The sequence below is a fragment of the Manis javanica genome, chromosome 2, assembly GCF_040802235.1.
Source record: "Manis javanica isolate MJ-LG chromosome 2, MJ_LKY, whole genome shotgun sequence".
NCBI lineage: Eukaryota > Metazoa > Chordata > Mammalia > Pholidota > Manidae > Manis > Manis javanica.
The window spans coordinates 6,995,345-7,020,948 of NC_133157.1; the positions used below are offsets into that span (position 1 = coordinate 6,995,345).

Here is a 25,604-nt window from a genome sequence, read left to right on the forward strand (position 1 = left end):
CTTCTTCCCGAGCACCCTTGGAAGGAGGCTCACCTTCCTTTCCACCTCAGGCCCACAGGCCCCTGCACAAGCCAAAAGGGCTCCCTGGACCCAGAGGTTCCCAGGCACCTAGAACTGACAGAAGCCAGCATTGTGGTTTCTCCAGCAACTAGAGGAGACAACACGAGATGAAAGCTGAGGCCAGAGACCTACAGCCTGAAGCTGCTCCCGCTGCCCATTATGCCACGTCCCCAGAGCCTCCGTGGGGACACTAAACAAACTGTCACATGATCTCACCAAATCCCACACTCCAAGGGCATACACACTATCACCACACCCATTTTACAGATGAGAAGATCGAGACTAGAAGTGAGTTTCTGTAGATCGCACAGCTGGAAATGGCAGAGCTGGACCCTAAGACAACTGACTCAAGGCCAAAGCAGTCCCCCCACCACACTGAGTGCCCCCTAGTAAGCCCCAAGATGGGGGTGTGGTCCCCAGGGTCACATGGGCAGGAGGAGATGAGGTCCTAGAACAAACAGGGAGCACATACTATGGGTGGGAGTTTAAGGTAGCCCACCCTTCATCTCCAGCTGGAGATGCTGGGGTTCCAGGATAATAGACACTAAGAAGACAAAGGAACAAAATTGGGTAGGAAGAGGTGATAGAATCCTCCTTTTGAATAAGCCCATCCACCATCTCAGAGAGAACTAGGTGTCATCTTACCTAGGCTACAAGCATCCTCCAGAGGACACGTCAGCAAGCCACAAGCCCACCTTTCCCCTGACCACTCCCCTCAAAGAGCCCGCCAAAGCCCTGGCCATAAAAAGCCTCTTGACCTGTTAGAGACCCGCTTTTTCCTTTGTTCTGCTGGCCAGGACAGGGGGGTCCCTCTCAGGTTCATCAGTAAACCTGCTTGGACTGTTGAGTTCGCATCCCCTCTCTTCTTTCAAGAGGTTTCTCAGGGCCCCAGTACCAGGACAATAAGCAACAGCACCTGCCACTTACCAAGCACCTATTAAGTGCCAGGTGGTATGCAAACCCCTTGTCCATGCATCATCTCAAGTTCTCATACAGTCTGTGCAGTTCCCCTTTTATAAGTGAAAAAACCAAGGCCCAGAGAGGTAAAAATTGTGCACCCGAGAACACCAACCAGAAATGCAACAGGTATACTATTTTAAGAGAGAAATTTAGCTATAACTAGTAAAACTGATAAAATATATCCTAGAAACTTTCAAGTACACCAGGATAGGGCGCATGAATCCTCAAAATAACACTGCTCTTAACAGCAAACTGCTGAAAATATGTCTCCATCAGTAAAGAAGAGATAAATTGTGGTACAGTCATAAAATGGAACTCAGCAGGGAAAATTAATTGCTCAGGCCTCAAGGATAAAAATGGAGGAATCTCATAAAAATATAGGGTAAAAAAGCAAACTCAGAAGAATATACATGGAACAGTACCATTACTGTGAAGTTTGAAAACATGCTTAACAATACTACATGCAGCTTCGGAAGACAAACATAAGCAATAAAAACTATCAGATTCGAGATAAAGGTTCCCTCTGAGGGAAGGGAGATAACACTGCCACCCAAAGAGCCACAAGAGGGATTTAGCTACATGAAAAAGGTTTTTACTTATTTTAAATGCTATTTTTTTAAAAGAGAAGTTGACAGTGCTGAATAACAAAAAAAGAGATTAAACTAAAAAAACTGTCATCACCTCTTCAGCATGGGCTTTTGGTATCCCTTTGGTTTGAACCAAATAGGAAGCAGCTGTTGATATTGTCCATCTTTCCAGAATCATATGCTAACAGAAAGTAGATTTTATAGACTAACGTGTGTCCACGGGCCATTAGTCACTCAGCTACTTCACCAAAGCTCAGGTGTAGCACGCTCCCCGTTTTGCCACGTGATCCCTGGAATGGGCTGAACCCCACCCTGACTCCCCACTGCCCTCCAATTGACATCCAAGGTCCCTCCGGTGCCACCAGGTCCAGCTTCAACAACCGAGACAACACCTGCCACCCGTGCCCAGCACACTGCCAGCGATTTCAGCCCGTCTTCCTATGGCCCCCTCAGGTCACGCACCAAGAGGGTTTTCTTTTCACAGACGAGGAGCCTAGGGCTCTGTGGATGGGCTGGGGTGTGGGAGGCCTGGCCAGAGCTCACCTCTTTGCAGTGCTGTTCCCTCAGCAGGTCCCGGAGGGTGCGGTTGGTCTCCTCAAACGTGCTCAGCTTCTGCAGGAGAAGTTCCTTCTGCCTCGTCAGGGTGTTGATGTCCGTGCAGGTCATTTGTTTCTCCTGGAAGACAGCAGGCAGTCTTACAAAGTATAGGAGGAGGAGGGAGGAGGCCGCAGAGGCAGGCCCCACGGGGAACTCAGGAAGCCCACGCAAGGAGAGCTGCGCTGTGCACAAGGCCGGAGAGGAGGCAGACCTGGCAAGATGGGCAGGAGCCAAGCCTGCTGAAAACGCCAAGTAGGGAAAGGGGCTGGGGAGCTCGGTGTAAGTAGTTAGGGCCGGTCTCCTGGAGGAGGTGCAGGAGCAGCAGGACCGCTCTTGGCTGATACTTACGGGAATCAGACGCATGCGCATCTCGCTGTGCTCCCAGGAGACCCATGCTGCGGTCTCCTCAGAGGCTCTGGCTACCAGTGGTCATCCTTAAGGGTGAGGCCCCGGAAGTAAGAGTGGCGGGTAGGGGCTGGGGGCCAAGGAGTTAAGTGGGCCCTCCCCTGGCCTGGAGATGTCATAATGTCAGCCTGATGACTGTGTAAAGACCCCACCCCAGCTTGCAGCTGTACCCTCTCTGGGCTCTGTCCTAGGCTGGGTTGTACTGTCTGCCACCTACTGTCTTCAGCTTCCCGATGGTGTCCTTCAAGGCCATGACTTGCTTGGCAGCAGCGGCTCCATCCATTTCAGCCTCTACCAGCTTGGACATGAGGCACTCCTTCTCCTGCTGCAGGTGTTTCTTCTGAAGTCTGGGGCCAGATGAAGCAGGGCCCTGTGAGCCCTCCAGGCCCCTGCCCGCCCAGAGCTCTGAGGCTTGCCTCACAATGCCCTGCAAGGCTCATCTGGCCAGGGAACAGTGGGGGAGGGGGAACGGCTGGCTCTTCTGACTGGAGTGGCCTTCTGAAAGGACACCTGGGCACCACAGCAGGGCCGCCACGCCAGGTGACATTATGCCATTTGTAGTCCTGCTTGTCTCTTAGACAGCCACTGCTGGCATCACCTGTGCCCTTGGTCACTGCCACAGCCTACTAACCAGCATCTTCAGATCTGCTTATTAGCCCCCATCTGCTCTCCACACGGGACCCAAGGCTGGTCACACCTGCTTTGAAAACCCTTCCATGGCTTCCAACTGCCTTCAGTGCAGATTCCTCAAAGGGCCACTAAGAGCCCTGCCAACATCCGTGGCATCCCCTCCCCTTTGCGCCCAGTGTCCACCTCACTCTGCTTTTCCTTTCTCAGTCGCAAATCCTTCGCAGCTCAGGGCCTCCACATACAATGTTCCCACCGTGGAGCGTCTCTCCCCCCCACACCCACATGCCGACCTCCTAGCCGTCCTGCAGAACTCGCCTTACATGCTTCCCAGGAGCACGTCCCCGCGCCCTCCCCTCGCCACAGCTGCACTCTGGGGGCGCAGCCTCTGCCACCACACTGTGATGCACGAGCGCCGGCAGGTACCTGACTGCGCTGAACGGCTGCCACCCCGGGCTAGACTCCGACCGGGCTAGACTCCGACCCGGGGACAGCGCCGGCGCCTGCCCCTCCCCTGCCGCCCGCTCCCAGGGCTGGGGCAGCCCGGGGCTCTGTGGCAGGGCCCCCTTACACGGTGAGGTCCTTCTCCTCCTTGATGCGCTCGATGTCGTGCCTCAGCACCGTGTTCTCGTGCGCGGTCTCGGCCAGCTCGTGGGCCGCCTCCTCCAGCTCCCCCTTCCGCTCCTCCAGGAACCTCTTGGCCATCTGGCGCTCACCCTTCTGCATCTTGACCTGTGCGTGGGGCACGTGGGCAGGAGCCACTGAGAGGAGGCCCTTCCTCCCCACCACATCGCTAGGCCCACTGCTGGGACCGAATTGAGGGCGCGTCTGACTGACAGCTGCCTGGGTAGCTTGAGTTCTCGGGGCAACAATGCCAGTTAACTGTCACAGAGACTCTCTGGCAGATGCTCTTCCTCTCCTCCCCTCATTCCTGAGAGCCTCGGAGATTTGCCGGCTGGGGACAAAGGCCGGATACAAACCAGCTGGGACACCAAAGGGGGAGATGTCACAAAAGGCCCACGTGCTGCGGGCTGCGGAGAAAGGAGGGATTGTCGCCAGGCAGCCCCGCCCAGGCTCTTCAAGAGGTCCCCAGCTGCAGGGTGAAGGGTCAGAAGCACGGTCCACCTTAGCGGTCAAGACCTGGATTCCACGCCAGTTCTGCCAACCTCTAGTCGGGGGCCCTGGCCTTCCAGGCTGTTTACAATTCCGCTCCCGCATCCCAGCCAAGGACACAGTCCAGCAACTGAGGGCAAACTTCATTCACTTCTTTGGGGCTTTGTTTTTGTTTTTTTTTTAACCTTTTGTGTAAAATGGAAAGCAGAGGCCCCAGTGTCCAGTGATTTCACCTCCAAACTTGCAACAATACCATCACTGGCTTCATTTACTCTTGTAAAAAATCAAACCAGGCCAACCTTACAGAGCACCAGGCCAGGTCAGGTGGTCAGGGCCAGGCTGGGCTAAGTGTTCAAAGGAGAGGGATGCCAGGATGCCCCAGCTTCCTCCCCAGGAGCATCCAAAGCCTGCTGAGAGGCAGCCAGAAGGAAATGTCTACAGGGAACCCACCTGGGCGGCTCTGTACATCCTTGGGGCACAAGCTGTCCCAGCCCCCCTCGTCCCTCACCTCAGACTTGAGACAACCAACTGCATTCATTAGATTGTCAATCTTCTTATCATAACAGTTCATTCTACAGTGACTCGAGTCGTCATCTTCAGTAGAGAGGTCACTTAATCGCATCACTGAGACCAGCTTTTCTGAAGATGGTGGTGTGTTCTCCAGGCAATGAGGTGGATTCTGATGGAAAGGAGGGAGAAACACATTAACTCATAAGGCAAAACCACAGTCATCAGTCCCACCACGCCCACTGTCCACTGGAGGCTTTAGCACGAAGAGCTGAAGCCACTGAGGCGCCAACCACAGGGACCCCGGGAGCAAGAACACACTGTACCTTCTTGATGGAATATTACCTACCCATATTTAAGTGACATTTTTGAGGATTTTCTAACAGAGAAGTAGAAAGGCTGTGTTACAGTGTCAAGTTTAAAATAAGGATATAACAAATTGGCAAAAGTTTGCGGCAATCAATATTTACATATACTAAGACAGAAGTGAAGTATGTCGAGTCTTTTAAATGACTATGAATGCATGAGCCCAGAGGTAATCACCATTTACCACTTCTTATATATCTTTTAAATGACTATGAATACAAGACAGTGGATAATTGCAAAGGTATACAAATCTGCTATAAAGGGTATTTTTAGGGACAAGTGGGGAAATTCAAATATGGACCAGATATTATATGATATTAAGAAATGAGGTTTTTAGGACTAATCATTGTAACTTTGGTTATGTAGAAAAATACTACCAGAAGTACATATTGAATAATTTAAGGATGGAATGGTATGGTATCTAGAAAAATATCTATTTAAATACATCAGCATAAAAACACATACATATGGTTTTAAACACTCTACTTTTAAGACTCCAGGAAGATCTTTTAATACAGGGGCCAGGGTTTCCATGGGTTTTGGTATATTGAACTTGACTCTCTCACTCTAAGTTTATTCTGGTGCATTAAGTAATTGCTATGCCTCATTATTTGTACAGTTCTCTGCTCTTCTTAAGCTGAGGTGGCTAACATTCTGTACCAATTTCCAGGAGAAGATGATAGCTATCAGGAATAAAAGGGATATTCAGTAAGGATATAACTGTTATGTCAAAGAAGGAGAACTCATAGCGAACAATTTTAAAAATGGATGCGCCCTCTGCAAAACTATGCATAGAAAGAAATTTGACAGTAAATGTACCAAAATATTTCAAGGGAGTGGTTACCCTCAGGGGCAATAGTAATGGGAACAGCACCAGAGAGGAGCTTTGGGTTGAGCTGGTAATGGTTACACAGGGTTATTCCACTTGTAAAAATTCATCAAGCAACACACTTCTGATGTGTGTACTTTCCTGTACTTTTCAACAAAAACTTTTAAAAACTTAATTATGGTCACATTATAGTAGTAGAATTATTATTTTCAACTTTCTGTAATAAAGATAGACCACTTTTAACAATAGGTGGAGGAAAAAAAGACCTTCTTTCTCCCAAAGACAATCTTGTGTAGCAGAGGGAGTTTTAAAAAACCAAACAAGAATCCCCACAAGCACACAGAAGCTTCTGGGGTCCTCCACATTCAGCTCACCCCAAATCTCCTCCCTGTAGGGTCTTTCTCCATGTCCATCATGGAAAGGGTCAGGTTGTGTCCTCCCAGAAACATGGAGCGCTCCTGGGAAGTGGATAGCTTGCTCAAGAGGACAGGATGAAAAACAACTACTGTTTAAGAAATGCCAAGTCACCTCTCTGCACCCCTCCGTTTCTAGGATTCTGTGGCCCCAGAACTGGTAGTGGTCACTGAGTTTTCCAGAAGGGACCATAAGTCCTAGCAACATATGTAAACAGGAAAGTCAATTTCCATAGTGGCATATCTTTGACATGTATTTGGAAAACCAAGTCTCTACTTTTTAAAAAAGTGTTTTTAATTATAAAACATAGTATGTTTGTTACAAAGAAAGCCAGACGATAAAAAATGAATCATTAAAGCTCCTCACAGCCCAGAGATAATCACTGTTTACCACTTCCTATATATCCTCCCAGAAAATGTTACACATAAAAACACCCATACACACGTGGACATACAGAAGTCCTTTATCGGGCAAATAGGGCTAAATGATACGTGCTGTGTGGCTCCAGCTTCATTTTCATGTTTAAACATCTACCTCACTCTATGGAATGGTTGCAGGGTATTCCACTCTATGGCTGTTGCATAATTTAACCAATACCCTCCTGATAGACATTTAAATTGCTTCCGGTTTTTTCTATTACAACCATCTTTATACACGATCCCTGTCCTCTTCTGTGACTTTTTTTAGATTAAATCCTATATTTAAAACTATGGAATCAATTCCAAGATGCAAATTATAGAATAAATGTTTATAAAGATGGTGCCAAATTGCCTCTAGAGCCATTGGTTTCACAGTCCTCTCAAAACTGTGTCCAAAGGTTCATTGATCCCCCCTGTGCTTGCCAACAGATCTTTGTAATCTTTTCAACTTGTTTCACTCCATAAAAATGATAGCTTATTGTTTGTTTTTAAAAGTTGTTTTTAATTGATATGTCACTAGTTACTTGTGATGTTTACATGGTCAAGACTGTATTTTAATTCCAATCTTCCTTGTACATCAGATATGTATATGTATACAGGCCAGAATACTTTTTTTCTATTCCCCAGAATTCTCCAAACTCCCTTTATCTCTGAGAAAAAACTGGTAAATCAGGGAGTCAAAAAACCATGAAGTGTGACTTCATGAGTAATTGCTTGTATTTTATATTTCTAACTTGCTGTAACCCCCAGTGCCCAACAGTGCCTGGCACAAGGCTCAATAAGGGTAATGCTGCATGGATCGCCGTACAGATGGACTGAATGGATGGATGGACAGACATGTTGAGGTGTGGCTAAAAACAGACAACAGTACACTTGGCACCTTGACAACTAAAACTGAAGGAGATTGTTCCCCAGGAGATTCTTCGAAAAGTAGTTTTGAGGACATCTAGGCACTAGCTATATGCACGATTTCTTATGGGGACTCCCTCAAAAGAGGGGACGCTCTCCTGAGTGTGTACATTCTGCTATACTTTTTTTTAAGCTATGTTTTAGATACTATCAGAGTTCCGTGGGAAAAGACATGGGATTCCTCACAATACAAGTCAGAGAGGCTAAGAGTACCACCTCTAGGAGAACCTCCTGAATCCTAACTCCAGCTCTGCTCCTGTCTATGAGAATCCATCTCTCTGACCCTTGGTTTTCTCATCTGGGAACTGGGAGAGCAGGACCTACCACATCACAGTGTTGTAGGACTCAAGAAGATGCACGTGCTCTTAGGGTTTAGCAAGGCACTCAGTGAACAGGACCGAATTGGATATCTTCAACAGCTACAGCCCACCCTGAGTCATACCAACTTTGAAGCCTGCTAGACACTGACCAGTCCGAGAAGAAAAGCCTGAACAAGAATGAGCCTACCTCCCACTTGCATCCCACATGCCGGGTGGATGATTTTCCAGGGGGCATCCAAGGTACCTTGGTTTTCACCTGGACACTCCTCCGCACATTCACGGTGTTCCCTTTCATTCCACGCTTATGAGATTTCTGTGGAAAGGGACAAACCCAGGGTCACTTTTCCCCACACAGCTGGCTGTGGCGTCACTCCGGTAGCATCCACTGCCAACTCTGCAGGGGAGTCTCGTCTGATGAAGGCAACTGCTGCCATTTCTGGATGACAGACCTGCCTACCTTCTGATCAGGCACTGACCTCAGAAGCGAGTGCATTTGTCTCTCAAACCTTTGTTGTTAGAAGTGTGAGGAGGCTGAGCCGGGCAGCGTCACCCTGCTCCATAGCCTTTGCCTCGCCCCACTGGCATGCTCCTACCTGGCTGCTGGCCGCTGATGGTTTCGGGAGTTTTTTTATGTGGACATGGACAGGTGTGTTCTCATCCACGTGAACATGTAAGGGGGGAGTTGAAGAGCGGTCCTTCATGATTCGCTTCTGGCAAGCAGGGGAGGACAACACAAAAAAGGTTGATCTGTGGAGGGGTAAACTGGGCATAAAAAACAGAGCTCACAGCCTCTGGGGGCCCCTGAAAGCCTAGCCACCAAGCGAGCAGGACAGCTACCAACTACCAGCACGCAGGCAGGAACTAAGGTGGAGCGCCACTCAGCAGGCTGCTGCGGAGATCCCAGCTGAAGACCAACCGGCAGACCAGGCCCACTAAAGACAGAGGGGTTTGTAAGACCCACAGGTTCTACAAAGGAGCCCAAAGCTGGGCCTGGGGTCCTCAGAGCTGAATTTCCTTCTAAGCCTGCTGGAATGCACAGCTCCTCCTTAGAGTCAGTGCGGCACAGCTGGAAAGCAGGTGAAGCCTGCCACACCGACCCCTGAAAGGGGCATAAGGATTAGCGTGGGAAACACACAAAATGGTTAGGATGCAAAATGAATCAGGCAGCAGGCAGGTAATCCAATGAAAACAAAGCCAGGGGAAATGCCGAGATGAGAAGGTTGTATAGATTCTAAAGAAAAGAGCTACATACCCCTCACCTGCCAGCTCCTGTCCCCTCTCCCCATTCTTTACTCTTTTCTTCTTCTTCCTCTTCTTTTTTTTTTTCAATCTATTCTAAAGAGTTTTGGAATTTGTCTGGAAGGCTTAAATTAAGACAACCTCCTCATATCTGGAGGCTTTACCACAGGCAAAAAAAAAAATCACAATTAATCAGCACGTATGAAAGCTTCTAGCAGAGAGCCAGGCCACAGTGGTGCCAGCGGGGCAGGACACCCCCTGGGAGAGAGGTGCAGATGCATTTCTGGCAGAGACCTGCTCTGCATGCACCCCACATACCGTCACAGTCACACTGGGTGCGCCACAAGGTGTCCTCAGGACCTTTTTCTGCGGGAGATTTGTTACTCCGTTCTTCCCACACGATGGAAACCTGAACCTGGGCACAAGAACCAGATTATAAGCAGAAAACCAGGGCTCTTCTGTTTCTTAAATCTCCCAAACTTATGCTCTACATATGGTGGCTAAATAAGTTTGTGGCTAGGAAAACCAGTCTGGAATTACTTGGCTCCCTTTACACAAGCACCAAACATGCATGGCGTGCCCAGCAGTGGGATGGACATAGGAGGTGACGGGCACTCGCAGGGCTGGCCTTTTAAATTGCCAATGTATCACACATATTGTGACCTTTTGCTGAAATGTCCAGCTGTCATCCTGTCACGCGACAAAAAGGCGGTGGCATGTGAGCCATAGCCAAGGTGCTAGTTTGGCCAAGAGAGTAAGTGCCTGGAGCAGAGGAGACCCTGGAGAAATGCTCAGCAAATGAATGTCCAGTAAGTAGACAAAGCAACAAGCTCAGAAACAAGTCCCTGTGACTAAAATTCATAAAATTAACAAATATTCAACTAAGAGGATGAAAAGTTACTCTTTTCTGAAATATTCCACTTGCTACCCTTTAAGCTCCTACGAAGCAGGATTATTTTTGTTCTGGGGTTCTTTTTATAGCATGCTATTCACCTTGCTTATACATGAACAGCCCCATCATCAGAGTTGCAAATACAGCAAAAGTTTAATCTCCAAAATTTGGCAGCAGTACACCCAAGAATTCCAGGACAGGAAGACGCTTGGAATTTCCATTGGATCCATCCCACTGCCTTCTGACAGCCCCCAAATATGACCTCACTACCCCCCCCCAACAAATACTTGGGGAAAATAATACAATATCCAAATGCACCATAAAAATCCTTGAGCACTTCAGCATGCACTTTGCTGTTTACCACACCTTGATAAAAAAGAAAAGCGTATTATTGAGTCCTACTGATCAGCCGAGGAACACCGAATCTGAGCAGAACAGGTTTCTGTTTCCCTCCTCACTCAGAACATTTCTGTCCACTTAAAGCCAATAGATTTGGGAAATCTCCCTCAGCACCTTCCCGCCCAACCACCTGGATCCCATCCACTTGGCCACAGCACCCCGCTCCTGCATCATTGTTATTCACACCCTGCCTCCTTTCACAAAGGAGCTGAGCCTGTACTCCAGACAACAGTGAGGACCCTTTTTACTACCAGAGCCGGGGCACTTGGGAGGGGGGGCCAGAGGAAGGCAGAGCTGAGGTTGTCCATGTGCATTTTTTCCCTCCTTCCCCTTAAAAACGGTTTTTAAATGTTTGGTCCAGACTTTTAGTACACAGAACAGAGTGGCTGAAAAGAGAACCTCTAGCGAGCCTGGCCTTAGGGCCCCTGACCACCTTTCCCTGCCCTCGGCAGAGATGCCTCCCCACATTGGCAGTACCTGGGGGGGCCGCCTGAGGATGAGGCAGACATGGCCAGGCATCAAAGCCACAAAGGTGGGCAACTGGGTCAGCAGGCTCTGCTCAGGGGGACACAGAGGGGGCTGGTCAATGAGACTCTCAGGGGCCTGGCATCCTGAGGGGAGGAGGGTGGAAGCTTTGCAGTTGGATGAAAACTTGGGAGGTGCTCCTCTACTGTCCAAGTCGCACAGTAACTGTCCTGCCAAAGTGGGGGGAGACAGCAGAGCCTGAGCGACCTGCAGGGCGGTGGGTGGGTGCGGTGGGGCGCGGTGGAGCTTCCCTCTCCCCAGGGGGAGAGAACTTGGAGGGAAAGGGCCACCACGCCCAGGCCCCACCCCGGAGGGCAGGTGGGTGGCCACCAAGAGGAAAACCTGGGGTGCTGGTTGGTCTGCGTGAAGGGCAGGAACCGCCAGGCCCCAGGAGAGCCCCAAAGGGCGGGAAAGGACGCAGGGAGCAGGAGGGATGTTCGGGGCGGGGCAGGGCAACTGTCCCCTGGGAGAAGGGGGAGAGGAGCGCTGGGCCGCGGGTGGGTACCCCCGACGGCGCAAGGGAAATGCTCCCGCGCTCAGCAGCGGCCGCTGGGCTTCAGCTCCCGAGTTAGGGCTGGGCAGACGCCGGGTTGTGCCGGGAGCGGGGCGGGACGGGAGGCCCCTGCGCGGGTGAACCCGCTCCGGCGGGTCAGACGGCCCTGGGCGGTGCCCGGGAGACGGCGTGCCTACGAAACGCGGGCCAGTGCCCGCCGGGCCGGGGCGACTCCCACCGGGGGCTCTAGGAGGGCGCGGGGCCAGCCACCGTCGGCGGAGAGAAGGGACCACCACCCACCAGCGGGCAGGAGGGGCCCAGTTTCTGCCCATAGAGAGAAGGGCGACGCCCCGCCGGAGGGCGGCAGGGGCAAGAGCAGCCCTGCCGGTGGCCAGGTGAGGAGAGAGGCGCCCGGCCCGCCCGTTAGCGGAGGAGAAAGCCCGCGCCGGGGGGCGGGGCACGGGGCCAGGTTCTGACCGGAGCCGGGCGAGCGCGCCCGAGGGCTGGAGACGGAGGGGGGCGGAGGGGCAGCGGGCCCCGGCAGGGGCCATCCCGCCCGTGGGCACCGGGCCCAGCGGCATCCGCGCAGCGCCCCGGGTCCCGCCTGCCGGCGGCCTCTCACCAGAAACGACACGGCTGCGCCCAGAAACGCCTCCTTATGAACTCGTTGAAATCGGAGGCCAGGGTCGTGCCATGGAGACGCCGCGGCGGATGCGATCCAGTTCGGCCGGCGACTCCTCCCCGCTTCCGCCGCCTGTTCCGACACCCGGCCGGCAGCTCGCCCATTGGCCAGTTCAAACCCCCAGTGAGCCTCTTGAGTTTCGCCCTTTAAACCCAGTCTCTGGCGTCACAGAGCCCAAGCTGATGCCCCGCCCACTTCCGGGCCAGGCCGCCCGTCGCCGTGGAGACGCGCGACGCCACCCGCTGGCCCTGCTGGGGCTTGTCCGGGTGTTCAAGTCCAGCTTCCCGCCTCCGTCATTTTTACCCTGCCCTGGAGTTCCCATGACTCACTAACTCTCTAACCCGGTTCTTCTGAAATGTGTTAGGACACTGGACTCGGAGAGGGGTCGTGGCAAAAGTTGGTGGCCGAAGCTGAGTGCCGCTTCTGGACATCAGTGCTGTCTCCACCCCACTGCTGGTGCAGAGATGGCGCCAGCTCTTGCACACTACCCAACTCTCTCCCCCACAACAGTCTCTGTCCTTGTGCGGACGGGAGGAAGTGTCGGCATTCCCCTTGCTCCTCAAGCGCTCCTGCACACCGTACACCGCTATGTGTACAAACCTACTCCCATGAGGTTCTCGCTGGGCCGCCGAATTCTAACAACTATGCTTCACTGTCAACCCAATTGTGTGTGGTATCATGTGGGGCACAGTGCTATCCTGGATTCTGGGAGACTTTAATAACCTCAGGCCTCTCAGTTCCTTGACATCTACATTTTTTTGACCTTCCCCTCTGCACCTCAGCCATGCACCCCCAGCTGAAATCACACAGCTGGCCCATCTGAGATCTTAGATCCCAGCTCCCTGCTCTCCCAACCACGTGCCTTCGCTCTCTTCGTCGAATACCTACTGTAGTCATTCCTCAGTGTTAAGGAGTCCTCCACTCCCTTGACCAACATTCATTTTCACCCTCCTGAGTAATTTTTGGATCCCCAGTCCCTATGGTAATTCAACCACTGGAGGCTCTGCCAAAATCAAATCCACCGATCATTGCCTCCACCCTCAGCTGAGCCTTCACCACTGCCCTGCAATTGTTTATTTGTCCCTAAAGCCTCCCTACAGGGGCTTTTCCAAACCCTTGCCTCTTCCCCGCTTCTCCTACTCCAGTGCTCCTTTGTCTTAGAGAAAAGAAAGCCATCCAGTGTAATTCTCTCCCTCATATTTAACGCCCCCATCCTTTAATACCCCCTTTGGAGAAAGAGAAATCCTTGCTGCCCAAGATAAACTTATCTCAAGGCCTGTAAAATGTTTCCTGCTATCCCAACAGAATTGTTGATCATTTATCAGTGCTCTCGCATTCACTGAAACAGCATTTAAGTCCTTACTATGTGCTAAACCCAGCATGAGGGGCACCAGACCCATACGTCCCACCCAGTTTTCCAGTAGCCCACAGCTGACCAGATTGAATAGTTAAGGCTTCCCTTCCCACCGGTTGAAGGATTTTGCCTATGTGGTGTTGTCCCCTCCCCACCATCTGACCAGGGTCCTTCCCTGCTGGTGCGGTCCTCCGAGGCTTTTGTGATGGAGAATTTGAGAATGGGCAGGATTGAGAGGTCGCCCCACACGTGCACGCACACAGGCACACACACACTAGAGCTGGGTGACAGAAGGAAGGAGGAGGGAAAGATCCTCAGAAGATGGGAAACAGGAGGGGGCAGTATTTGGGGGGAAGGGATGCTGAAGGCAGGGGCACAGGGAAGTATGTGAGGTGGAGAAGAAAAGGGGATTCTTTAAAGTATAGCTGTGATCTCGGTATCTGTCCCCTTTGTGGTGTTTGAGAAGTACAAGTAAAGAACTTGAGTTATTCTCATATTACTTTGGAAGCTGGACCACATTTTCTGACTGCAAACCCCTCTGAGCCTGGCCACTTTTTTTTAAAGGTCACTACTCAGCACTGATGAGGACAGTAGGAAATAAGCAGTCTTGTACATTTTGCTGGTAGGTTTAAAAATTGATATAACATTTTGACAGGACACCTGGGCATTATCTATCAAAAACCTTAAACACCAGCATCCTCTTTGACCCAGCAATTGCACATCTAGGAATGGATTTAAATGGAATAATCAAGGAGGTACGCAAAGATTTACACCTTAATGAGAAATTCCCCTTCAGCTCTTGTTTTCCACAATGTGATTTTCCTTGGACTTATCCTTATCTTCCCAAAGGGGTGAGAGACTCAGCGAAAGGTGAGAGAGGAGTCCTCTGTGGCTTGCCTGTGGCCCAGGCAACAAAGAGGGCTCCACATGGTCCAGACTTGTAGGTCAGGAAACTCTGTGGGTTTGGAGCAAAAGCTAATTAGTAATAGGCAGCAAGCGTTTGCCCAGTGCATGCCCTGTGTATGTTATTTCTCTCTGGAATCTGGTACAAGGATGAGTGATGTGGTACAGTTAAGAACAGAGGGGAGTTAGGGTGAGACTGGGAGATCTGATAGATCCTAGATCTCACACATTAATTAGGCCTAGCTAAGGCCTAATTAAAGTGACTATTTGTGGAAGGATTAAAAGATCAATCCTAGCTGCCTGTTACATATATTCAAAGGAATATATGTTACATACATTCAAAAGAATACTACAGAACCACTGAAATGAGAAGACAGATCAATTACTCAGGCATGGAAAGATCTCCAAAACATTTAGCTGAGAAAAATAAAAGGCAAGGTGCAAAACTTGTAAGTAGGCTGTGATGCCATTTCTGCATGAAAATAACATGTGTATGTTAATAAATGCATGTAAAAAAAATCTGGAGGAATATACACTGAACTACTGGGACTGATGATTTATGGAAGGTGGAATTAGGGAAGATTTTCACTTGTAAATTACAAATTTCTGTAATGCTTAAGTATTTTTGTAAAGGAGTGTTTCTAGACAAAAAAAAAAATATTAGAGAAAAAAATGCAAATTAGGGGTGGACGGTATATAACTCCCATATAAGGGTGTTTCTTATGCTCCTTTTATATATTCTCTTCAGTACTTTGTAAAAAAACTTTTAGTTGTGAACTACATTTTCAAAAGAGGGTATATGATGTGCATTAATTCACTGAGACTGCTGCAACAAAGACCACAACTGAGTGGCCTCAACAGTAGAAATGCATTGTCTTACAGGTCTGGAGGCTAGAAGCCCGAGCTCAAGGTGTCAGCAGGACTGTGCCCCCCCAAAAGGCTCTAGGAAAGGATCTGTGTCAGGCTCTCCCCTGGCTTCTGGTAGTTTCTTGGGAGCAGAACTCTTGTCTGGGTGTAGCATTCTCCCTGTGCACATGTCTGAGTCCAAACTTCCCCTTTTTATAAGGACACCGGTGATGTCGGATCAGGGGTCCATCCTACTCCAATATGACCTCATCTTAACTGACTTCACATACAACAACCCTATTTCCAAATAAGGTGACATTCTGAGGTTAGGACTTCAACATAGGAACTTTGGGAGGGGCACAATTCAACCCATAACATGATACATATGTTAAGTTTAAAGATGTATAGTAAAATAAACATAGTGAAATAAGCCAAGTGGAGAAAGAAAAGTACCAAACGATTTCACTCATCTGTGGAGTATAAGAGCAAAGAAAAAACTGAAGGTGCGAAACAGTAGCAGACTCGCAGAACCCAAGAATGGACTAAGTTACCAAAGGGAAAGGGACTGGGGAGCGGGTGGGAAGGGAAGCATAAAGGGAAAAAGGGGCACTACGATTAGCATAACATAATGTGGGGGGTTGGGGGGGCACGGGGAAGGCAGTACAGCACAGAGAAGACAAGTAGTGACTCCATAGCATCTTACTACGCTGATGGACAGTGACTGTAAGGGGGTATGTGGGGGGTACTTGATAATGGGGGGAATCCAGTAACCACAATGTCGCTCATGTAAGTGTATATTAATGATACCAAAACAAATAAATAAATAAACACTAACGGAGCAACCACTAGCTTAATAAATAATAGAGATTAAAATTTTTTTAAGTCAGAAGAGACTATCTCGAAATGTTAACACTGGCGTTTTTCTTTTCTGATGTTTTTCTGAATTTCAACAGCGAGCATGGGCCTCTCTTGTAAGTTGAAAATCACCACAGGTGAAGGAGACACTGTGAGCTCCACCCAGCAGGCGGCCTGCTGCAGGGGGATGCCAGGCTCCCACCTGGCCATTTGCCCAAGGGCCCAATTACCTACCGGTTATTTCCAAGCCGGAGCACCTCCTCAGGGGCCTGACGCAACTGCTGCAGCTCCGCCCTGGGGAGAGGGAGTCTGTGCTCCAGAGGTCTGGCTTTTTCTTTCTGGTGACTTAGGAGATTTCAAGTCCTGGTTGGAGCCAGGAGAGAAAATTCTCCCAGGCCTTAACAGGGCTTGGCTCCACTCAGACCCTTTGACCAGCCCCTCACGGACCCTGGGCCTCTGTGTTGGATGGACGCTGGGCTCGGCCAAGAGTCCTGGCTCCCCAGTTGCCCAGACCAGGGTTTCTGAGTGTGCTCCCCACACCCATAGCATCAGCACCACCAGGGAACTTGTTTGAAATGCAAATTCTTGGGCCCCACCTCAGACCTACTGAGTCAGAAAATCTGGGGGTGAGGCCCAGCAATCTTGTTTTAACAAGTGCTCCCGGTGACAAAAGTTTGAGAACCACCTCCCAGACCATGCAGAAGGCATCTTGGAGGGCAGATCTAGTCATGTCCCTTCTTTACAGAGGGGAAACTGAGGCACTTTACAGAGAGAAGGACCTGGTTCAAGTGATAATGAAGTGGCAGAGGTGAAACTAGAAGTTAGATGATCTGTTTCCAGTGCCGACTCCCCACTCTTTCTTCTGACTCAGGCAGACCTCCCAGGGGCATCTGATCACTCTGTCACCGCCTGGAGGGGCACCACGATGCCAGCGACTATGAACGCAGCCCTCCCCTCCTCTGTGCTGGGCACTGGCTTACCTGCAGTAGCTCAGCAAGTCCTCACAACGTCCAGTGAAGTCGGCATGAGTGCAAACCCCATTTTACAGAGCAGAAAACAGGGTAGACAAAAGCCAGAACACCTGCCCACTGTCACAGAGCTAGAAGGGGCAGAGACAAAACTCAGACTAACTTTCTCTGCCTCCAGGGCCCAGGCTGTGACTAGCAGAACCACACCAAGGATTGCAGAAACCACTGCTGTCTAAGGAGGGCTCTTCTCCAGCACCTGGAATTGGGCTGAGAACCTACAAGACAAAAACTCCCTGGGCAGGCATAACTGTTGGCAAAAGGCCAGTGCTCGCAAGCGACTGCCCTTCACTCACAGGAAAGCCCCTTGTCCCTTGGTCTGCGTACAGTTGTACCAGCCTTGCAGGGTGGGGCAAAACAGACTAGAAGCAGTCTTCCAGGAAGGAGGTGTAGTAGACGTGGTTCTTGCCCACATCCCCACTTTCTCCCAGTTTCCCATGCCTCCCCCAGGCAGCCGGGCAAGGCTTCCTATTCATAGCAGGGAACACATAGAAAACCCAAGTATTTGCACAGCATGTGATGATCTGGAGGATATTGGGAGGTATTTGGTAGTCTTGATTAAAAAGTCATAACATATTCTTTAATCCTACAAATTAGAATTACAAACTACGATATAAAGTATTAGGGAAGATGTTAAAGCCCATTTGGTATGAAACTTCCAAATAAAATATGCTGGTTAAAAGGAGACACAAAAGACCACATATATGATTTCATCCATCTGACAGTTTGAAAAAGGCAAAAACATAAGGACAGAAAACAGACCAGTGGTTTCCAGGGGCTGGGATGGGAGGGCTGCAGTGGCACAGGGCTGGGATGGGAGGACTACAAAGCGGCACAGATATATATATATTCCATATCTTCATCATAGTGCTGAAGACACTTCATATGTCACATGTCATCAATCATCAAAGTAAACTTGACTCTATGGAGATTGAGCAGCAGTTTCCAAACCCATCAGCTCCTAAGAATCACCTGCGGTGATTTTGTTCAAGAACAGTCAGGCCTCCCCCACAACCTGCTGAATCAGAACCTCTTGGCAGTGGGGATTAGGGGGCGGTGGGAGTCTGCCTTTTAACCAGCTCCCCAGGTAACTAGTGGTGGACTTTGTGGAGAGGGGCCAGGATGGGATTCGAAGCTTCTATCTCCAGCCCACACCCGAACCCTGCATCCCAGGATCGTGTGTTCGACTACCGCCTGACATTATACCCGGATCTCAAATTCTGCATATTCCAAACTGACCTCCTGACCTGTCCCCAAACCAGCCCCATTCACAGTCTCCATTTCAGGTAATGCAGTTCCACTCTTCCAGAAATTCAAACCCAAAACTGAAAACCTTAATTCCTCTCCTTTTTAGATTTTTTGTTTGTTTTTTATTTCATAATCATAAACTTGATTCTTCAGTCCAGCTAAACTCTGAGGGGGATAAGGAAAATGTAGAACCCAAAGACCTGTGGGAGAGCAGAAAGATCATAGGATGTTGTGAGTAGGCAGGGGTCAGGGTGCTCTGCTGAGCTAGAGAAGGAAGAGGGCAGTGGTTAAAACACAAATCAAACTTAATAGAGTCGTCCAGACAGCAAAGGTGACCTTTCTGGTCCTGGTATTCCTGGACCCTAAGTGCTCCAGGGCTTCCAGAATATTCATGCCCTTTTTCACCTTGCCAAAGACCACATGCTTGCCATCCAGCCACTCAATCTTGGCAGTGCCGATGAAAAAACTGGGAAGTATTTGTGTTGGGTTCTTTGCACTGGACAAGATGCCAGGACCTGTGTGCTTCAGGATGAAATTTCCCCAAATTTCACCCTGTAGATGGACTTGCCACCAGTGCCTGTATGATGTGTGAAGTCAGCACCCTGGCACATAAATCCTAGAATAATTCTGCAAAAGCGAGACCTTCATAACCTTTCCGCCGAGTGCTTCGAGTGTGAAAGTTCTCTGTTGTCTTTGGAAACTTGTCTGCAAACAGCTTGAAGAACATGTGGCCCAAGGGCTCGCCGTTGATGTCAGAGAAAATGGTGGGGTTTGGCCGTAGCTAGACAGCACCAGACAGCTGGGCAGTGGCTTTGCCTTCTGTAAAGCCTCCTCCCCTTCCTTTGAAATTATTGGCTCTGCCTTCCCACCACCCCCACTGCTAACACCTTGGACTGAGGCACCGTGGTTTCTCACCTGGTTTATTACAATGGCTTCCTAATTGGTCTTCTGTTTCTACCCTGGACCCAACTACAATTTACTCTTGGTACAGTAGCCAGGGTGATCATGGTAAAATATAAGTTAGACCATGTCATTCCTCTGCCTCAAACCCTCTGGTGGCTCCTTCTCTTAGAATAAAAGCCAAAATGACTTCCAAGGCCTTCCCTGCTATGACCCTGACTCTGGCTCCCTCATTTCCAGAACGTGGCTCCTTGAACACTCCAATCAAGCCATGCTGACCTTGCTGTCCTTTGAATCTGCCAGTCCTGCTCCTGCCTCAGGCCCTTTGCATATGCTGCTCCTTCAGCCTGGAATCCTCTTCTTTCACAAATCACCATAGCTTTGTCCCCTGACCTCCTTCAAATCTTTATTCAGATGTAAATTTCTCAGGTCCTACTTGATATCTCCTCCCTCATTTGGCTCTGTAACATTTAACACCCTCTAATGTTCACTTTTTTTTTTTTTTTCTGTCTCCCTCACTAGAATGTCAGCTCACGGAGGTTAGGGACTTTTTGTCAGTTTTACTCATTGCTGCATCCCTGGTGCCTAAATCTGCCCAGAGGAAGTATTCACCAAATGCACATTTTAATGAAAGAAAGGGACACCTGAACCTGGAGAGGAGATATGATTTGCTCAAGGTCATAGCCATCCAGAATCAAGGGCTCTCACTTTTGAAATGAACAAAGCTCCAATCCCACAGCTCTGGCCCAAAGTCCAAGTCACAGCCATGCCAGGTCCTGGAACCAAAGCCGGGCCAGCTGAACCTCATCCCCAGAACGGAACCAAGGGATAGCCTAGCCTCAAGGGGTGCCTGCCCAACTCTGCCAGGATCCAGGTGCTTATACAACCGAGTCAAGGGCCTGCCACGGGAGAGGGGCTCCTCTGACGAAGAAAACCTTGGAGATGCTGGCGCCATAGTCTTGCTTTGAGGAGGCTAAGGCAGCTCCCCACCCCCTCCAGCAGCCTGAGTGCAGACAATGGAGGCAGTTCCTGGGCCCAGAAGCTTGACCCTATGGGGGACACGGAAAGGAAGGCCAGCCGTTCCCAAGCAGATGAGCAGAACGAGGCAGCAGGCAGCTCAGCAGCCCTGGGGACGCCCCAAGCTCCCGTCCCTTTTGTTGGCCTCTCACCAGCAGAGGGCGCCCTGCGCACAAAGTCCCGGTTCTGCCATCTTGTGCCCTCTGGCGGCACACTGGTTAGGGCCCGAGGGGAGCCGAGGATCTCCCCGAACCCCTCTCAGGGGAGTGGTTCCAGTTGCACAAATGTAGGTTCAAGGAAAGGACGCATAAGCAAGGCGAGGTGGGTCGGTGATGACCACGACGGCCCCAGTGGGCAGGCACTCACTGTGGGCTGGGCTCTGGGAGAGGCCACTTGATGCCCGCCCAGTCTGTGAAATACTCCTTTCCACCTCCACTTTACCACCAAGTGGACTAAGACCAAGGGAGGGACAGCATCCACGGAGATCACCCAGCAAAGGGATGCTGATGCCAGGGCGGCCTGACTCCTCCTCCTGGCTGCCCTCCCCTCTGTCTCTCCAATTGTTCAGCTAACGTTCAGGAACGCCTCCTTCCCAGACCTCAGCACACACACAGAGGCTCAGCCATGAGTTTAAAAGTATAAAGTACAGCCAACTTTTATTGAGGACCTACTGTGCGCCGGGCACCAGGCCTGCAAGGGTCCTCCTCCCACCTCCTTGCACTCCGTGTTGCCCTGGGCGGGCCCAGGCAGGTGAGACCCAGGCGTCAAGCTGGGGAGAGGGCTGAGGTGGAGGTAGAAGGGGGCAGAGGGGCCCCAGCAGCTGGGTCCTCAGGGAGGGCGGGGCTCCGAATGTCTGCACAGCTTGAAACCGAAGGCTGGAAGCCTCCTTCCTTCCCAGCCCCCAGGCCCTGAGTCAGGCCAGGAAGTTTAAAAGGACCTGTGAGCCCTTCCTTTTTGCTTTGTGACCTTTGGGGAAGGGGACCCGTCTCTGAGTGGTTTCTCCCCAGGTAACCCGGAGTGGCCATGCCTGAGGTGGTAGCCCGGTCTCTGCTGGCTCCTGGTGGCAGCTCCTGCCAGCGATCCCCAGCTCTGCTCCCTGGCTGGCTGCGCCTGCTCATGGGCACAACTCTGGAATCAGCACCTGGTCCTGGTGGGACAGGAGAGGCAAGAGGAAAGGCAAGAACTAGAGTCAGACAGCAAGAGACAGAGACAGACACACAGACAGTGAGACAGAGTTGGGAAGAGAAAGAAAACCAGAGGTGGACAGAGAAATGCCGACGGCCAAAGACCCAGAGACAGAGGCAAAGCCAGAGAGGGGAGGGCAGAGAGAAGGCAAGCTGCGAAGGGGGGGCAGAGACCCGACACAGTCGGCTGTGGAAGGGGACAGAAAACCACGGCCACGGGGCTGGGGCCGCTCACCTAGAGCTCATTCCGGGGGTGAGGATGGAGGCTGTGCCCACTGCTGCTGGCCAGGTCCAGGCGGGGTCCACGTAGGGTCTTGTGAGAGCCACTCCAGCTGATGAGGCGGCCGCTGTCGTCATCCCAGGGCGAGGACGTCTCTGTGTCGCTGAGCCACTCAGCATCACCCGCATAGTGGGTGGGGGCAGCAAGCAGGGGCCGGGCTGAAAAGGCCCGCAGGTCCCTGGGCCAGAAGTGTGCCTTGTACTGCTCGCTGTGAGGCAGGAGGATGGCTCAGAGGGGCTGAGGTGGGTCTCTCCACCCAGATCTCACAGGTGCCCAAAGCACCTCACTGGCCTCCCCACCTGGCCCTCAAAACATGGAAAGCAGACTTTTCTAGTATTCCCATTTCCAGATGGGCAACAGGCTCCGAACAGGGAAGCCACCTGACTAAAAATCACCCAGGCAGCACAGAATTCCCACCTAGGTCGGTCTGACTCCAGGAGTAGGCTGGGCTACTCCTTGGTGACCTGGGGGAAATGACTCGGCTTCGCCAGCCCGTCTCCCCATCTGCCCAGCCAGGTGACATAACTACTTGCTGAGGTGGACTCCTGGGAGGGATGACCCTGCCCTGTGCCCTCTGAGGCTCACTTGGGGTGCTGGTCAAACATGATGGGCAGGAACTCATCCACAGGCAGCATTCGGTGCAGGGGCTGGGAGGCTAGCAGCTTGCGGGCACCTGTCAAGCTCAGGACATATGCCAGTGTCCAGTAGGAGTATCCAGCCACCACCAGGTGTGGCAGCCCCTCCACGGCCTCTTCCTCTTCAGGATTCACCTGCTTCCGGCCGAGGTAGCTGCAGGGGACACCACGGGTCCCAGGAGTCATTGTAGGTCCTTGGATGTCACAGGACCACTCCCCCAACCCCACCATACAGAGCAGGCTGTGAGAAGGCTGGCCAGGGCTTCCAGCAGGAGGAGGCAGACCCCCAGTGGCCCACCCCTCTCCCTTGCTCTGGGGGTGCAGGATGCCTACATCAGGTCCCATGGAAGTTTCTCTGCTTCCACCTCTTCCATCAGCCGCTCCAGCCGCCTCCTAAAGTTGCTCTCAAAGCGCACATCATCCTCAAACACCACGACCTGGGCCAGGCCCCTGGCAGCCACCTGTGGTGACAGCGGTGGGGGGAGTGATGGCTCTTCAGATTCAGTCTGCCCCCTTCCCTCTGGCTAACAGACTGTCTCTGGTCTCAGTTATATGCCAAATGCTCAGCTCTGGCCACATCACTCAACTGCTCCAAAGCTGGAGCTCCACCACCTGGGGACTGAAATCCCAGTGCCTCGCTCGGCATTCAGGGCCCTCCCGTCTCGCTCTCCAAGAGGAATCCTAATGGCAGCCAGAACCCTGTTGTGTTCATCGAGTGCTACTAGAGCCCAGGTGCCACGGTGCTACTGCTCATCCTGGGGACCGTCAGGAGGCAGGACACACGATGTCCCTATACTGAATAAGAAGGTGGGGACTCAGGGAGGTGTCCAAGGACACACAGCCAAGAAGCAGAACCGGGATCTGAACCTGTGTCTGCCGGACTCCAGGGCCCAGCTCCTCAGTCTGCATGAGTGTTCCTGAAGGAAGCTGGGCTGGGCGGGGTAGAGGAAGACCTACCCCCAACATCTCTGAGAAAGAGTACTTTCTGTAACTTCTGGAAGTGCAAAAAGAACATTCATTCAGCTCAGTAATCAGTGAAATGTAAGTCATCCTTCAGTTTGTTCAGAGACAGTAGAAAGCAAACAGAAATACAAGCTCAGAAGCATAGATTTTGACTCCAATAGAAAGCAAACGAAGGAGCCAGCCTGAGTGCCACCTCCTGGAGGGCCAGTCCCCTGCCCTCTCCTGCAGGGTCCAGGCCTGCCTCTAGCCGGCATGCAAGCCCCAGCCACGCCCTAGGCCTTTCTTCCCAACCTGAATGCGCAGAACTCCTCTGACTCAAGGCCTTTGCTCCTGTTTTCCTCGGTCAAGAAGGCTCTTCTCCCGGATGGCGAGGCCCACCCTGCGCCGACACCAGGGCTGGAGTCCGGGCTAGCCCACAGGCTAGAGCAGCCTGTACACCTTCCCTCCATGATGGGCTTGGTTCTTTCTTGCTTTCCGTGCCCCCTCTGGTCCCTAAGCCCCACGAGGGCCAGAGCTGTATTTTTCCAGCTTACCTCTGTATTCTCAGAGTGTCTCCTAGCACACAGTAGGTGCTCAACAGAGACCGCAGGATGAATAAGGCATGGGGCTGAACACAAAGGAGGATCGGCTGCCGGCTGGGCCTTTGTTAATATCCCATTCCCGCATGGGTTGACTGGGTGCTAGGCACGGGGCAGTGGTCTGGGGGCCCCGCTCTCCTGAAGGCCTGAGTTGTGCGGAGGGGCCTCACCTCCTCCCAGATGTTGTAGTGGCTGAGGAAGCAGCCCACCTCGCCCTTGGTCAGCGTGCGGCCCGAGTAGGGGTCCTGGTACCCGGGGAGCAGGTCCACGCCGAGGCTCCTCATGACACTGCTGTTGAGCATCCTGAGGGAGACAGAGTCATAGGGGGTGAGGGAGCTGCCAGAGCGCCTGGCCTGTGCACTCTGGGGACCGTTCCCCTAGAGTCTGGTCTGCAGGGGGTTCAGTCTTGTTACTGCTGTGTGGCCTGAAGCCATCAGTGACTAGACCAGGGATAGTGTGGCTGCCTTAGGCAGGAGTGGCCCTCAGGGAACAGGGCCACAGCCTGAGGGAATGCCTTCCCACCCCCACTGCCGCCCAGGAATGTGACAAACATGGTGGATTCTTCCTGGGTGGAGGTCCAAGTGAGGGATGGACATCCTGCAGGCACAGTGCTGGGGCATATGGGGCCCTGGGACCCCCGGTTCCCTGGCGAACATGACTGGCTTGCTCCCACCCTCCTCCCAGCAGGGACCTATGACCGGAAGAAGAACCCTAGAAATAATCACGAAGACACCTAACCTTTGAAATGCTTGGCACGGGTCAGGCCCTGGCTAACTCTTCACCGAACCCTTACACAAGCTCCTAAGAGGAAGGCACAGTGAACTGCCATTTACACACCGGGGCTGAGACGGGGAACTTGCCTGAGGTCCCACAGCTGGTAAGTGGCGGAGCTGGAGGCAAAGCCCGGGAGCTCTCCTCCCCCTGGGCGCTGAGGGAGGCCACCCTGTCGCGTCTGCCTGCCCCGCACGGCTCCCTGAGGCAGAAGCACTCAGGACAACTACTTGAGAACAACCTGTCTGAGTAACTCATTTGTCTGACTCTCCCACTCCCAGGAGCTCTGGCGGCTCCCAGTGCCCAGGCCTGTCCCCAGGAAGCCTCACCGGCCGTCCACGCCATCCACTACCCGCCCGGAAATCTCCATCTCCCAGAGTGAGCTCAGCATGCGTGCTCGGCGGTCGGGCCGGCGGGCCAGGCTGATGACAAAGACCTGTAGGTGGTGAGGGAGGTGGGTGCAGGGGTAGGGGAGAGCCCACCCACCTCCTGGTCCCCATCCTGCAGGCTGAGGGAACTTACCTCATCAAACCCCATCCTGCTGGGCTTCTTTGGGGGCCGGGACACATGAGCCGAGGCCCACATGGGGGGGCCATCCACTGCAGAGAGAAACACCCCCAATCATGAGATCCTCCTGGCTCTTGGCAGCGGTGACCCTGATGTCCTAGCCCCCCACCTCATTCCTGCCCCCTCGGCAGAATG

The 25,604-nt window shown here is 51.9% G+C and overlaps 2 protein-coding genes and 1 pseudogene across 21 annotated transcripts in view; all 3 read right to left on the reverse strand.

Annotated features, from left to right (window-relative positions):
* The window catches only part of ODF2 (outer dense fiber of sperm tails 2), a 26,988-nt gene extending 14,522 nt beyond the window's left edge, over positions 1–12,466 (reverse strand). For 2 of the 15 annotated variants that reach the window (XM_037008037.2, XM_073223681.1), the window contains exons 1-8: positions 12,284–12,465; positions 9,671–9,767; positions 8,707–8,823; positions 8,301–8,426; positions 4,858–5,028; positions 3,808–3,968; positions 2,827–2,956; positions 2,151–2,282 (exon numbers count right to left, since the gene is read on the reverse strand). In XM_037008037.2, the coding sequence (XP_036863932.2) occupies positions 2,151–2,282; positions 2,827–2,956; positions 3,808–3,968; positions 4,858–5,028; positions 8,301–8,426; positions 8,707–8,823; positions 9,671–9,767; positions 12,284–12,447 (1,098 nt within the window). In that variant the 5' untranslated portion in view covers positions 12,448–12,465. Of the gene's footprint in view, positions 1–2,150; positions 2,283–2,826; positions 2,957–3,807; positions 3,969–4,857; positions 5,029–8,300; positions 8,427–8,706; positions 8,861–9,670; positions 9,768–11,120; positions 11,199–11,961; positions 12,104–12,283 lie in introns of those variants that run through there. The other 13 variants (XM_073223652.1, XM_073223645.1, XM_073223627.1 and 10 more) reach the window with 13 other exon arrangements.
* A 6,313-nt stretch (positions 12,467–18,779) lies between these two features.
* Positions 18,780–19,185, reverse strand: LOC108389833 (peptidyl-prolyl cis-trans isomerase A pseudogene; annotated as a pseudogene).
* Positions 19,186–21,120: 1,935 nt separating this feature from the next.
* CERCAM (cerebral endothelial cell adhesion molecule) overlaps positions 21,121–25,604 on the reverse strand; it is a 39,465-nt gene continuing 34,981 nt past the window's right edge. For 5 of the 6 annotated variants that reach the window (XM_073223694.1, XM_073223696.1, XM_073223705.1 and 2 more), the window contains 7 exons: positions 25,425–25,501; positions 25,232–25,338; positions 24,302–24,434; positions 22,924–23,051; positions 22,541–22,744; positions 21,911–22,163; positions 21,121–21,638 (listed from right to left, as the gene is read on the reverse strand). In XM_073223694.1, the coding sequence (XP_073079795.1) occupies positions 21,911–22,163; positions 22,541–22,744; positions 22,924–23,051; positions 24,302–24,434; positions 25,232–25,338; positions 25,425–25,501 (902 nt within the window). In that variant the 3' untranslated portion in view covers positions 21,121–21,638. The remainder of the gene's footprint in view (positions 21,639–21,910; positions 22,164–22,540; positions 22,745–22,923; positions 23,052–24,301; positions 24,435–25,231; positions 25,339–25,424; positions 25,502–25,604) is intronic. The other variant, XM_017648309.3, reaches the window with a different exon arrangement.